Consider the following 16,406-nt stretch of genomic DNA (forward strand, 5'->3'; position numbering starts at 1 on the left):
TGTGCCACCCTGTGTCCAGTCCAACATCCATTCCAACATCCATCATTACTACAGTGGGAGCGGGCTCCCACCAAAGCAACGCCCATCTTCAGTGAATCCCTCTAAATATCTATCTTCTCAAGCACTATTGATTCCTTTTCAAATAAAGTGTTTCTTAAAGCTTTGGTACAGCTGGAAACTTCATCAACTGGACCATCATGGAATAGCTCAAGCACTGCCTTCAATCTCTCCAGTACCCACTTCACATTAAGGCTCTAGATTTGGGCTCCATAGGACGAGGATTGATAACACTCTTCAGCTTCAAGTCAGCGCCCTCCATCATGAAACCATCTTCCTTCTGGTAACTGTTATGTCCAAGTATTCCATTGTCCTCGGCTTCCCCTGGATGCAAACACTGGATTCCACCTACGATACCACCAGAACGCCTAGAAATCGAGGGACAACCTGCCTAGAGAGTCAAAGCAATTCTAGTCTCCAGTCTCAAAGAAACTTTTGAGATATTGGAAACCTCCAATATCTAATTGAGTGGGAGGACTACAGCCCCAAGGGGAGATGCCCTCAATGTCCTGCCCACAATGTCCTCGACCAACTTCTTTGCAGTGACTTTCAGGACACCCCGAAAACCAGGACCACGTCCCAGAGGTAGACCACAAATGACCATTCTCACAGACTGATCTCCTATTGGGGGCAGTTTGGGACCCTTCTCCCAGACTGATCTCCTTTAGGGGGGCAGTAGGGGCTTGATTCTGATTGCTGCTTATGGTTTTGATTTGTGATTGCTTACCTCAGTTGTGATTTTTGTCTTGACTTGTGATATTCTGATTGTTAATCACCTGACCTTGTGCCTGTCTGATTAAGTAAGAAATTACACACCGGACTGTGCTGTTATACAAAAATAATGCACATGGGAGGAGGGGTTCAATGTGGCACGAGGGGGAACTCTGAATTGGAGTGGATTATTTTCTTACAACAGCATGGTCTGGAGTGTGTTATTCTGCTTATACCCCAGCAATTTCCCAAAGTTTAATTCATTAAGTGGACAGAAGTGAGTTCAAATCCCAGCACCACCAACCTGTCATGGATTTATTTTATTATTATAACTGTTTTCAAATGAAAACTCTCAATTTATTAATTTCATACAATGAACTACTTAAATTTTCCTTAATATATTATAAAAGAAAAATGGTGGTATGTATGTATGCGAAATTCTCACATACATGTAAAGATATTTCTGTCATTTTATATACAGTATGTATATGAGAAAGAGAGAGACTGAAGTGCATACACAAAGTGTGAGTAAGTAGGATGGAATGTAAGGTCCAATAACACATTGAAAAATCTTCCTATCAATGTTTTTCTGGCAGAGGATCAAGCATGAGTTTTTGCAGGAAGAGTCAGAGACGGAATTCTAGAAATGGGGAAATGGACGTCCGAGAAAAGGCCAGGATATACGTGTGTGCGACATCAAGGTCAGACATCATACACAAACACAGAAAGCCAAGTACTTCTGCGTGCCACGGTAACATATACCATATCTTTATATATTGACCACAAAGATCTTAGACGTACACATTAATTTCTTTTCAATGTCAGCTTAAGCGTGACTGAGCATTTATGTATTCTTGATTTTAAGCGAAGGTATGTTATTTTTATCAGGGTTGTGTGATTACGTGTTCAATGCTGCCTGGACACACTCATGGTAAGTACTTAGGGCTTCAGTCACGCATACATAACTCTACACCATAAAAGGAGCTGTGCCTTGGATGTCTCCAGGAACACACACACACACACACACACAGACACACACACAGACACACACTTCCAAACCACTTCTGTTCTCTTACATCCACTATTCATTCAATTACTTATAGCATTACTATTTGCACTGTGGAATTTTTCATATCAACATGGACAACGGATTGGTGTCCTTTTAAGAAACGTATCTTCTCCGAAGAGCATACTAAAGGTAAGTTTATACTCTGATAAAATAAACTTCCGTATATTAACATCGCACATTCTGAAGGGAAAGTAAAGGATCCCAGTGCAGTTAGTACAAGTTCTTATTGATCGGTTCAGTCAGGTTGTCCATATGTAAGTAGCTGCTTTATGATGATGAAGTAGTGTTTAGTAGAAGCAAGCCACAGAAAAAAACAATTTCACAGGGCCGACAGACAAATCCAAGGATAATGTGTGATGTGTGATAAACTTAGAACAGAGAGAGCACTATTTTGGTCATATGTGGCTGTGCAAACACTTATTCTAAAAGGAATACGAGAGATTTTGTTGGATATCACAGCATGCCTAAACTTACTAATTTATTAACTCGAACCCAACCTTGTTTACAAATGCGCCACTCTGTTGCCGATGATCAGAAAAATGAGGTTATGTAACACAGCTATCGTATGCCTTATTTTTGCCCTTGTGCAAGTCCTTAATGGTTTGTTAGTTTTTGTGACTGTCACTAATGATATGAAAATATTATGGCTCTTTTTTGTGTTAATTTGCTTTAATCTATATCACTCAAAACACAGAAAATACATTATGTAAAGAATAAAACACGATGGCTTATAAAACACTGTTATAATCTACAACAGGGTAAGCACAGTAATTTACCAAGAATTAATTTTATTTTTAATTAATGAAAGACATCATTTTTATTGGTTATATTTACATTTAATGACGTGGAACATCCACAAAACAAGTTAGTTCCGGTTATAATGCTATAAAGAGTCGTTCCATCACCAGAATTTATTTTTTCCCTTGTCATGTTACAGAGAAACCCAAAGCCTTCTGTTCTGAAGACTCAAAAAAAAAAAAAAAAGAAAAAAACATGTTGGGAAGTTACAGCTTTACCTCTGATTGGTACAAAGTGCTGACACTGGAGACTCCTTCCATGAATTTTAAATAAATGAAAATCTGTAAGAATCAAACATTCAACAATGCTGTTTTATAATCAGAATTCTTCTGCACAGTGATCTGTTCAGTAGATACAACTGGAGGTATTTGCTTTGTATTGCTCAATTACATTCTATATATTTTTAAAAAGGCAGGGTACTTAAAAAGAGGACTAAACAATCAAGCATATAAATCAAACACACATGCAGATGAAGCTCCACATACATACTATTGGAGCCATCTTTTTACAACTGACGTTTAATGCCATTTCTTTTCTCACACTTCACACTTCCTGTCACATTGGATTTGTGGTGCAGTCTTTAACCACACCATATGTGGTAAACTATGTAGAGAATAAGGACCAAGCTGCCATTCTGCCTATAAGAAAAACGCAGAATTTCATGAACAACCACTTTTACCCAAGTGCTAGTACACTAGAAACATCAATAATGCTGTTGATTATGGAACCAACGCCCAAAACTTGTTGCTACAGGTCATGGTTTACGTTTTGAAGAAGTAACTCTAAGCAATTAGTTAAGTAGATATCCTACAAGCACTAATCAGCCAATGTATGCCATTCGATATCTAAAAAATTTCCAGAGAAATCCAGTTGTTTTTGTTATACACAGAAGACATTTGGTTTTGAGCTCAAAAGCTGAATATGAGAAATTGATCAGAATTTCAGATTCGTTCTCTGTGCTTGCAAGCATAGACAGATGTTTATTGGTTTATTGTTATACTGCAGCATCAAGGATTGCTGGGTTTGGCCACATCTTTGTGAAATGCTCTCCTCCCCAAGGCAGACACTGCATGCCAACTAATGCAGTGTATGCAATTTGCTTACTTATCTGACACCTAGTATTGGGCAGTAATGCCACTTCATGTCTGCATCTGCCATTGGTTCATATTGAAAGTTGACTGCAATATGAACCAGTTGATTGCAAGTCAGTGCATGTGACTTGCTGTTGGGACTGTCCAAACAGCAGCCAGTCTATCTACATGCATTACAGGGAATCTAGGGAAACACTCATACATTTTGTGAAAATCCTTGGTGCTAAAGCTAACTTGAATGGAAAGATACTGAATTGATACGTCACTTCACTTATATGGATTTGGAGGAACCATCTGTTCTCTTATAGTTGCCATCATACAAATCTATGGTTACAAACCCATCATGGTAACCCACCATGTTAACTGCCTGCATCACATCTGGTATGCGTAGCATATGGTCCATATACCTTTTCTATTGCCAGTTTTTCTAGTAGCTACTTCATTTCTACAGTCAGTATAGACAGTTGGCTTTGCTCTTGCATCTCTGATGGGAAGAATTCTGTTTGTCGGTAGCTGACAGCAAAGCTGTAAGTCCGTAAGACAGTGTGATTTAAAGCCCCTGGTATTTTGTGTTCTAAAGCTTCAATGCGGTAGTTGCAGAGGGGAGAACTTTCCCTTCATCTGCAACAAATTTAAAATGTTTGTATGTATGTACACTAAAGTTGCCTGTGCTTATGCGTCATGTGTAACATGTATAAGCTATGTGCTGGTTCAATGTGTGTGTGTGTGTGTGTGTGTGTTCATTTAAGTGTCATATTCAGGGGAGCTGGAAAAATGTTCAGGGTTCAGATGGCCTCGGGGAAGAAACCCCTTCTTCTCAGTCCTGAACATGAGCTTGCGGAGGTGCCTTCCAGACAACAGCCATTGGAACATTGGTCCGTTTTTGGGGTTGGGGGGGTCCTGCACTGCCTGGTGTAAATCTCCTGCAGGACATCACGGTCCTCAGCGTGGGAGATTACATATCAGGCAGTGATGTTCTCAGTGAGAATGCTCTCAATGGTGGCTGGATAATGAGATGTGGACCTTGCTCAGGTGTCGGAGATGATAAATACCCTGTCTCAATTTCCATATTAAAAGAAAGAAAGAACCAAATGAATGAGGCTTGAAATGAGATGAAATGTCTAGTAATAAGTTTAATAACTTATATTTGGTTCAATGTAATCTTATAATAGGAAATACTAAACAAAGTTAATTATATTCAAGATACAGTAGTTTAGATTGCTAGTATGTAATCTTTGCAGGGCATATGCACACTTGTAAGCTTTTCATTTATATTTCTGTGTGTGTATATTTATAGACCTACGATGTATGATAATTCATTCTTGAATTAAAATGAGAACAGTACATTTTGATTATTGTTGCTGACATGCAGAAAATCAAGCAGAGAGTTGAAGAGAACAGGTTGTCCACACCAGTCTTCTTCCACTGCACTTCCTGTCAGTGACCTCAGAAGAAGCTGAGGCTGTCTGTTTGCAATAAATATCTAATAATAAAAGAAACATGCTGAATGAATAAATTGTGCAGTAGTTTTAATTCTGCATGTAAAAGTGTATTAACATCTCAATATTATAGATGTATTTTATTCCTCGGTCATATATTTATCCATGAATTGAGTCAATTTCGGTTTCACTGTTCATTAATTCATTCTAACACAATCAACTTTAAAACTTATAATATAATTTCAGTTCAATCATTATATTTCATGACCTATGTTGCCTTTCATGAATTATATATTTATTTTTAAATGCTTTAATAGTTAAAAGATTGGGCAGATGCAGACAGAGCTAAAATCGCATTAACCTTTATTATAGGTTAAACATAGTGTTACTGTATACAAGAAGTTTCACAATTTAAAAAAAAAGTAAAAATACTTAAAAAATATCTGACACTTATAATGCAGCAGACTATCAGAATACATATCATACAGCTGAGTGCCAGATGTATGATGCCTTAAAACTCTGGAGAAAAGTCCATAGCAATTAGTTAAAGGGCACATATTCCCATATGCCAAGTTCATAGAGCCATTATTTAAAAAAAAAAAAGTAAAAATTTTACTATTTTGATTCATATTACACTTAGTTTGATATGCAAGTGTCAGATTTTTTTTATACCCTTATTTGAGAATTAGGAAATAAAGAGAGAGTGCAATTTGTCTACATCAAATAGTTACATGTGCCACCTCATTCCTTGTATTAGTGATATTAACATCCTTCCTTCTTTTATGTAATAATGCAATCTTTTTCTCATAATAACGCAGTCTTTTTGTCGTAATAGTGTGATATTTTAACGTAATAATTCTGAAAAGCTGTGACGCATAATGTATATTTTCAAGTAAATTCAATTCAGTTTTATTTATATAGTGCTTTAAAATTGTAAATGTATCCCAATTGTTGATCCTATACAACAATAGTGTGCTTCTGCTTTTGGAAAATATTAGAATTATGATTTCCACATAGCAATGCAAAGTGCAAATAACCATAGAAATACCTGTGGAATGGTTTGTTGGTCCTGCCTTCACATGATTTGATTTCTGTGACGTTGGAACTGTCTTGTTTCAGATATACTGAAGGTAAATAAAACAGCATTGTTCTGCTCACTAGCACCCTAGCACCCAGTTGGAACACCCTAGCAACCATGTTTGATACCATAGCAGCCATTTGGGAAACCATAGCAATGGCATAGTAACCACTTGGATTACCATAGTAACTCTCCAGAAGTGTGCTAACACCAGCTTTAATACAATAGCAACTACATGGCAACCACATAAAAACACTGTAGCAAACACCTGAAATATCATAGCAACCATCTAGCATGACCCTAGCAACCACCTGGAATAAAATAGCAGTGGCAGTAGCAATAGCTAGTAATACCCTAGCAACCACCTGCAAGAACTTAGCAACACTCTTGAAACCAGTGGGGATAATATAGCAACCACATAGCAGCACCCTAGCAATTCCCAAAAATACCTTATCACCAACCTAGCAATACTCTAGCAACCGTGTGAGATAACATAGCAACCATTTAGCAGCACCCTAGCAACCAATTCAATTAAATTTTTATTTTCATAGCACTTTTACCAATGTACATTATCACAAGGCAACTTTACAGAAATATATACATTCTGGATATAAATTGTTTAGTTTTTAAATGCTTCCCATATGAGCAAGCCAGAGGCGAAAGTGGTGAGGAAAAACTCCCTGAGATGATATGAGGAAGAAAATTTGAGAGGAAGCAGACTCAAAAGGGAACCCATCCTCATCTAGTTGAAAGTGGATATTGCAATTATAAATAAATCCCTTCTATAACTATGTGCTTATATAGTCAAAAAGTGCCATTGTGTAATCTGGAAATTCATTATAGTTTTAACATGAAGTCTGTTTTGTTGAGGTTATGCACTGTTCACTGATGGAGACTTGAGTGCAAAACTGTTCATGGGAATTGCAGTCCTAAAGCTATCTTTGTGATATCGGAGTGGTACTATCCTCAGTAATCTCATGCATCTTTAGGCTGTCCATGTGGGGCCATCCTTAGCAACAGCGAGTAATTTCCAAGTGATGAGAACTCCGACCATCAGAATGGAGAGCAAAATGGGTCAGGATCACTTGTATCTCAGGAGAAGCATGTATAGCGCGAGAGGTAGAGAGAGAGAGAGAGAAACACAGATTATTAAGTATTCTAATTGTCATGTAATGATTATGGACAATGTACTTTGTGTGAGTGCAAGCAGGGACTCCAGTATGACTAGCTATGACAGCATAACTAAAAAGGAGAGCCAGAAGGTAACACAGACATGAAGGCGCCCCGGGACATAAAGCAGGCAGCCACTCCACCATCAACAAACTTGAGTGAATGTGTAAGAGTGAGACAGCATCCAAACATCCCAGTTCACCACAACACTCTATGCCTGTGAGCCTCTAGATCTGCTCCTTTACATAAGAAAAAAATATTCACAAAAGGCTTCTAAAATTTACCTTCACAAATAGTCATACATTCTCAAATATGTTTTCAGCCTCGACTTAAAGACTGAGACTGAGTCCCGAACACTAATTGGAAGGCTGTTTCATAACTGTGGGGCTTTTTAATAGAAAGCTCTCCCCCCTGCTGTAGTCTTCACTATTCGATATACCATCAAATAGCCTGCATCTTTTGATCAAAGTAGGCGTGGCCGTTTCCTTAACTCCAACATTTTCTAGTCTATCAAGGAGAATAGTATGATCAATGGTATCAAAAGCTGCAAGGTCAAGCAACACAAGCAAGGAGACACAACCCTGATCAGCGGCCAGAAGAAGGTCATTTACCACTTTACCCACGCTGTCTCTGTGCTATGACGAGGGCTAAATCCTGACTGATACATTTCATGAATGTTATTCCTATGTTGATACGAGCATAGCTGCTGTGCTACAAACCATTCTAGGGTAACCTGGAATACCATAGCAACCACCTAGTAATGCCCTGTGCACCACCTTGAATAGCATAGCAACCAACTAGTAACAGCAACCAGCTGGAAAGACAAATAACCACCTAGTAACATCCTAGCAACAATTTTGATACCATAGCAACCAGAGTAAATCCAATATTGGAATAGGGTGCTTGTGATTTTGGAAAAGATTGAAATTGTGGCTATGTGTAGTAGCAACACTCCAAAGTTTATCTATGTGGAATAGAATGGGAGTGTTTCACTGGTCTCATTCTTTTCGAAAACTTTGTCTGTTTTCAGAGGTCACATTGATTAAGCATGGAAACGTGGTTGGAGTCTGTTTCTCTGCAGTTATAGTTTATTAAGCTTTTTTTCTACAATAATATCTGTTGTGTCCTTTCTTTGAGGTTACTGTATTTTCAGTGCTCTGAGTCAGTCAAGATAACATTGATATATGCTTTAAGGCATTGGAATATATGAAAATAAAATACAAGAATACATTCAGTTCAGAAATCCTTTCAGTAAACACCAATTAATTCATTTACAATGTTAATCTAGTACCATTTATTCTTTAAAACATACTTTTTTGTTATAGTGTAATTAACTGTCATACTATCCCATTATGAGGAGATTAATTAATTCATTCATTCATTCATTCATTTTTTACAAAAGAACATTCTAAACTGAGATTGTGCTTAATTATGCAGTAACAGTTAACCATGTTGCCTCACATTCAAAACTAGAGTAAACAAAACATGACGTGCCTATTAAGCTAGTTTGGTGAAAAACTACATGTGACACTGTGATTACCATTATTAGGTACCATGCTAATCCTATTTCCCTCAAGTGCAACAAAATTACTTTTATTGACCTTTGTATTTTAATGTACTGTTTCGAGTATCATTAAATTACTGCACCTAACAGTTATGTAAGGATTTCCTCTTAACTAACCTGTAATTCAGGAGACAATGATTAAATATGGAGAAGTGGTTGCAGTCTGTTACAAGTTCTCTGCAGTTATGCAAGAAAACCATAACCGACATTATGACCAGTGTTTGATGTGAGATTTGTGGTCTTGTGCTGCCATCTTCTGCTGCAAATGAAGCACAAATGGTGTATCCTCCTGCTTGACTAACTACAGTACCTCAAAAGTAAAGTGTGTAATACAGTAAGGTGACTGAAATTTCCCTTTCTCAACAACAGCAAAAGAAACTGGGTCACTGATTCTACTTATTGTTTTATTCTTGTGGGAAAAAAACACATTAATTATCAATGTGACCACACATATAGTCCCCTCTGAATGCATTGGAACAGCAGGGCCAGTTCTTTGTTATTTTTTATACATTGAAAACATTTGAGATCCAAAGATGAGTATTAGACAATAGATCACATTTTCAACTTTCATTTCCTGATATTTACATCTCGATGTGTCACACAACTTGGAACATAGCACTTTGTGATCAAAACTGATCAAAAATATTGGAACACGTGACTGAGCTGTGTTTCTTGTTGCCCAGGTGTGTCCAGTTAGATTTATTGTTTAAACGATTAATAGCTCTGAAAGTCTAGTCTTGGTTTGAGCGCTGTGTTTGTGTTCAGTGTATAGCAAAAAGAATTAGCATTGCCATTCCAGTACTTTTGGAGGGGACTGTAGGTCGATGAAATTCGGCACAATCATAGAAGATGAAATGACCCCGATTGCCTAATGGTGGCGTTATAGTGCACCATTTTACTGTTTCAGCCCGTATATCGAGCACTGTCAGGCCTAGAGACAAAGTTAATCTTTGCTCTGATTCCTTGGCTAATTCTGAACCAATTTGCAATTTAGAGCATTTAGCTCTGCCCACTTAGATTTTTAGTATAATATAAGACATCTACTTTTGGGAATTAGTCAGAGGTTTTTGTTCTAGGATAACCCTATCTTCACAAAATTGGTGTCAAATGGCTCTGGAGAGTTTGGCAATCAATAATTTTCAAAAAGATTTTGAGATTTCTGAACAATATGGCCACCACCTGCCAATCAATCCTAAACAGAGGAAACTAATTCACTCAAACTCATGTTATTTGCACAGACTTTCTAATGCCCCTTCAGGGCTGAGTTTTGGGTGCATTTACCAACAAGGAACCTTAAGTCCAATATAGGTGATTTTTTTATTCTGCACCTTTATGCTAATTTGTAAGTGATGTTTTAATATTGACCTGTTTGCTTATAAAACATGGCCACCATCTGCCAATCATCTTTCAGCAAACATTTTGGTTAACATAAGCAATCCATCACAAAACTGGGATAACATAGCTACCACTCACTAACACCCTAGCAACCACCTGGAATACCATGGCAACCACCTAGCAACACCCTAGAAACCACTTGGATTACCATAGTAATCGCCTACGGACACCCTAGCTACCACATGCGATAACATAGCAACCACCTATTAACACCCTATCAACCACCTGCAATACCTTAGCAGCCAGCTAGGAAAACATAGTAACCACACAGTTAAATCCCTAGTGTTGAATTATCCCATCTGGGATAAGATAGCAACCACCTAGCAACCACCTGAACTACTCTAGTAATCACTGAGCAACAACCTGTTCCCTTTCTGGTTGTTACAACACCAGTGGTTTCTATCTTTGTTGTATTGGGTATGCCCAATGTATGTGCATTGGCTTGCTTTTCTCCCATAGGCAGTTCTCTGGTCTTTATGTTGGTTTATACGTTTTAACTATACAGTGGTGGAAATAAGTATTGAATGTGTCAACATTATTTTCAGTAAATGTGTTTCCAATGAGGTTATTCACATGAGATTTTCACCGGACATCAATTGAAATATGGAAATTCAAAGAATTCACAATGATTGTGCCCTGCGATGGACTGGCACCCTGTCCAGGGTGTACCCCACCTTGTGCCCGATGCTCCCTGGGATAGGCTCCAGGTTCCCCCGCAACCCTGAAGAAGGAGTAAGCGGTAAAAGATGGATGGATGGATGGAAAGAATTCACAATATGGAAATATAAAGAATTCACAACATTAAAGTCCATAAATAAAGTTGTGTGTAATAAAGTGGAATGACACAGGAAAAAAAGTATTGAACACGTTAAGAAAAGCAGTTCTCCAAGGCAAGGTAAAGTAAGGAACCAGCTGAAATCCGTAAGTAGTTAGAAAGTAATTATACTTCTTATCTGTGCAAATTAATATCAGCTGGGTTAGTTAGTTGATGGTCTATAAAAAGGCTTTTCATTATCAAGGTGTCACACAAGAAACATCTCATGATGGGTAAAAGCAAAGAGCTCTCCCAAGACCTTCAGAACCTTATTGTTGCAAAACATATTGATGGAATCGGATACTGATGTATTTCAAAACTTCTGAATCTTCTAGTAAGCACCATTGGGGCCATTATCCACAAGTGGAAGCAACATCACTCCGTCATCAACCGGCCATGCACAGGAGCTCCTCACAGGATTTCTGACCAGGGAGTCAGAAGAATAGTCAGAAGAGTAGCCCAAGAGCCAAGGACCACTCGGAAAGAGCTCCAGAAACACTTGGAGGCAGCAGGTGCCATCGTCACAGAGAAAACAATAGGCAATGCACTCCACTGCTCACGCTCACCCCACAAGACTCCATTACTAAAGAAAAGGCATGTCGAAGCTCGTTTAAAGTTTGCTACAACTCATCTGGACAACCCTATGAAATACTGGGAGAGTGTAGTCTGGTCAGACGAGAGCAAAATTGAACTTTTTAGCTGTCATACTACACACCATGTTTGGAGAAGAAATGGCACTGCACATCTTCCTAAAAACACTATACCAACAGTGAAGTTTGGAGGAGGAAGCATCATGGTGTGAGGCTGTTTTTCATCACATGGTACTGGCAGACTTAATATAATTGAAGGAATGATGACTGGCCCTTTATCGGGAGATTCTTGAAGAATCTGTTGCCATCCACCAGGATGCTGAAGATCAGACGTGACTGGACCTACCAGCAGAACAACGATCCAAAGCATACAGCAAAGGAAACTCTCAATTGGTTTCAGAGAAATAAATCAAGGTGTTAGAATGTCCCAGTCAATCACCTGACTTGAATCCAATTGAACAAGATTTAAAGACAATATGTTTAGAAGAATGGACCAAAATCACACCTGAATACTGCAAACATTAATTTCTTCATACAGGAAGCGTCTTGAAGCTGTCATTAGAAACAAAGACTTCTCCACTAAGTATTAAATAAATTTCAGTTAGAGTGTTCAATACTTTTTTCCTGTGTCATTCTGCTTCATTACACATAACTTTATTTATGGACTTTAATGTTGTGAATTCTTTATATTTGCAAATTTCTTGAGTTAATGCTGATGGCTGGTGAAAATTTCATGTGAATAACCTAATTGGAAATATATTTACTGAAAATAATGTTGATGCGTCCAATACTTATTTCCCCCGCTATAAATGCAGTCTTCACAGGCAAAACCCAGGGCTCAAACCAAGAATAGACATACAGTATAAGTGCATGTATTCACATGTGCACTGATATACTTCCTGATGGAGTTCAGTTGGCTTTGTAATTCGCAGATGTCCATCTGTCCAACAAGCAGCGGTTTTGCTGTTTGTTAAAAGGAAAAAAAGGAAAAAGTACTTGCATGAAAAAAATGAAAGACAAACACACATGCAACGTTGCAATGAGAGATGATGACGACAGATTTCAGCCATTCTCTCATTGTGGTCAACACCCTAGCAATCACCTGGGATAACATAGCAACCACGTGCTAACACCCTAGCACCTCTAATACGATGGCAATCATCTGGATTACCCTAGCTACCACCTGGGATAGTATAACAACAACCTAGCAACACCTCAGCAGCCACCTGGGGTAACATAGCAAACACCGAGCAACTGCCTGGAATGTCACAGCAACCACCTAGCAAATATATTAGCAACCATGTGAAATAGAATTCCAACCACTTAGTAACACCATAGCAACCATCTAGGATAAAATTAAAAACAACAACAACAGAGCAATTACCGAGCAACAATTTAGCAACCTCCTGGGATGACATATCAACCACCTAGCAACACCCTAGCAACCACATAGAGACACCCTTGCAGCCTCCTTCAGTAACATAGCAACCACCTAGCCACACCCTTGCAAACACCTGGGATATCATATCCACCACCTAATAAGTCCCTCGCAACCACCTGATATATCTTTGCAACCACTTAGCAACACTCTAGCAACCACCACGTGACACCCTTGCAACCACCTCAAATACCTTAGCAACCACCTAACAATATTTTAGCAACCACCTGGAATGTCATTGCAAATACCTATCATTTTACCTTTTAACTCATATTTTGAGAACATTGAGGCATAGAGACAAAATTCTTTTCTTTGATTCCTTGTCTATTACAATTAAATTCATTTTTATTTGTATAAAGCTTTTAAAATGGATATTGTAACAAAATCAGCTTTACAGAAATATATACATTTAGGATATAAGTTTTAAATTTATAAATCTATAAACTTATCCCTAATGAGCAAGCCAGAGGTGACAGTGGCAAGGAAAAACTCCCTGAGAAGATACGAGAAAGAGAATTTGAGAGGAGCCAGCCTCAAAAGGGAACCCATCCTCAATTTCCTTCTGTAACTGTGTATTACATGGTCAAAAAGTGCAACTGTATAACCAGGAAATTCATTATAATTTTCACATGAAGTCTGTTTTGTTGAAGTTATCAAGGGTTCACTGATGGAGACTTGACTGCAAAACTGTTTGTGGTAATTGCAGTCCTGAAACTATCATAGTAATTGTACTACTAAGACATCATAGCAGAACTGTTCATATCAGTTGCAATCCAAAGCCATCTTATGGTTTTTAAGTGGTACCATCACAGTAATCTCGGTCCATGTGAGGCCATCCTCAGCAGCAACAAGTGATTTCCAAGTGATGTGAACTCAACCAGAAGTAAGGCATCAGGATGAATCAGGCAGGTCTGGAGAACAGAAGAGGTCAGGATAACTGATATTTCAGGAGTATCATGTGGAGAGAGAGAGAGAGAGAGAGAGAGAGAGAGAGAGAGATTGAGATTCTTAAGTATGCTAATTGTCATGTAATGATTAAGGACAATTTACTTTGTGTGCAAAGTGAATGCAGGGACTCCAGCAAGACTAGCTGTAGCAGCATAACTAAAAGGGAGAGCCAGAAGGTAACACAGACATGAGGGCTCCTTGGAACATAAAGCAGCTAGCCACTCCACCAACAACAAACCTGGGTGAACACATGAGAGGGTGGTGGGTGGGTGATTGGGAGAACAGCATCCAAACATCCCAGTTCACTACAACACTCTATGCTTGTTAACCCTCTAGATCTGATCTTTTATCTAAGAAAAAAAAAACTATTCACAAAAGGCTTGACTAAACAACGTGAGTAAATTGGGAGGCTGTGGGGATTTGTAAGAGAAAGCTCTGCCCCCTGTCTTCACTATTTGGGATACCAACAAATAACCTGCATCTTTTGATCGAAGTAGGCATGGCGGCTCATAAAAGACCAAAAGTTCGCTCAGGTAATGTGGTGCGAGACCATTCAGTGCTTTATAGAAGTATTTTATAATCAATGCAAAATTTTACAGTGTTGATAAGATAGGGGTGATGTGGTCGTATCTTCTGGTTCTAGTTAGGACTCTAGCAGCTGCATTCTGGACTAACTGAAATTTGTTATGCTCCTACTGGAACATCCAGACAGTAAGGCATTACAGTAATCTAGTCTAGAGGTGATGAAAGCATGAACTAATATTTCTGCATCATGTAGTGACAATATATTTCTCATCTCAGCAATATTTCTGAGATGAAAGAAGGCTATCCTAGTAATATTATCTACATGAGCATCAAATGAAAGACTGGAGTCAATAATCACCCCAAGGTCTTTTATTTCTGCACATGATGAAAGAGAAAGGTCATCCAGAGTTACTGTGTGATCAGAAAACTTACTTCTAACTGTATGTGGTCCTAGTATGAGTACTTCTGTCTTGCCAGAATTAAGTAAAAGGAAGTTAATAAGCATCCAGTGTCTAATGTCCTTTACACATTCCTCAACTTTACTAAGTTGTTTTCTGTTATCTGGCTTTGAATATATAAAGAAAAAAGCAGTGGGCCTAAAACAGAACCTTGCTGAACACAACTTTACCTAAGTATGCATAGAGAAGTCACCATTTACATCTACGAACTGATAACGATTAGTCAGATAAAATCTGAGCCTTAACTCCAACAACATTTTCTAGTCTATCAAGAAGAATAGTTTGATCAGTTGTATCAAAAACTGCACTAAGGTCAAGCAACACAAGCAAGGAGACACAACCCTGATCAGAGGCCAGTAGTACGTCATTTACCAATTTAACCAGTGCTGTCTCTGTGCTATGATGAGGCCCAAATCTTGACTGATACATTTCACCTTATTCGTATGTAGGTACGAGCATAATTGCTGTGCTACAACCTTTTCTAGGATCTTAGAGATAAAGGAGAGATTTGATATTGGCTTATAGCTGGACAATGGACAGGGGTCAAGGTCAGATTTTTTAATCAGGGGTTTGATAACTGCTAGTTTAAATGATTTAGGTATATAGCCAGTGCTAAGGGAAGAATTGGTTCTTTTTAGCAGAGGTTTGATTGCCTCTGGAATAATCTGTTTGAGGAAACATCTAGGTAAGGGGTCTAGTATACAAGTTGATGATTTTTCTGAGGAAATTAGTGAAATTCATTCTGGAAGGGGAGTAAAACCGTCTGATCTGATATGGTTATATTATTATCTACAGGTTTAGTTATAGAATTGTCTGGTTTTAAATTTATAGTCTGAATTTTTTGCCTGATATCTTTAATTTTGCCATTGAAAAAATTTAGTTGACACTGAAAGGCATCACTACTACCTATGAAGGTGTGCATGTTTCTGTGGTGGTCTTATTCCTAGTTAATTTTGCTACAGTATTAGGATTAGAAATATTTTTGTTATATTTTGGTTAGCTATTTCTGAACCAATTTGCGTCATTAAGTTCCGCTCACTAATTCGCATAATATTAATAAAACCTGGTGTGGTAGGGGGTTTGCTATTCATGTTTTTCCACATAAAAACAAGTACATCACTGATTCTTTGGCTTATGCCATGAAAATTTATTTTTCTACCATTAGGCCCCACCCACAAAAATTTATAATAATTTGCATAACATGCAAAACAAACTTTTCTATAGTAGTCCTAGGATTGTTGGCCTATTTCCAAGAATCTGG

At 38.1% G+C, this 16,406-nt stretch overlaps 1 protein-coding gene across 2 annotated transcripts in view; it reads left to right on the forward strand.

Annotated features, from left to right (window-relative positions):
• Positions 1-1,378: 1,378 nt before the first annotated feature.
• cacna1c (calcium channel, voltage-dependent, L type, alpha 1C subunit) overlaps positions 1,379-16,406 on the forward strand; it is a 317,859-nt gene continuing 302,831 nt past the window's right edge. For both annotated transcript variants that reach the window (XM_017494341.3, XM_047162132.2), the window contains exons 1-3: positions 1,379-1,519; positions 1,657-1,699; positions 1,872-1,966. In XM_017494341.3, coding sequence (XP_017349830.1) covers positions 1,423-1,519; positions 1,657-1,699; positions 1,872-1,966 — 235 coding nt within the window. In that variant the 5' untranslated portion in view covers positions 1,379-1,422. The remainder of the gene's footprint in view (positions 1,520-1,656; positions 1,700-1,871; positions 1,967-16,406) is intronic.

Source organism: Ictalurus punctatus, chromosome 19, assembly GCF_001660625.3.
Source record: "Ictalurus punctatus breed USDA103 chromosome 19, Coco_2.0, whole genome shotgun sequence".
Lineage (NCBI taxonomy): Eukaryota > Metazoa > Chordata > Actinopteri > Siluriformes > Ictaluridae > Ictalurus > Ictalurus punctatus.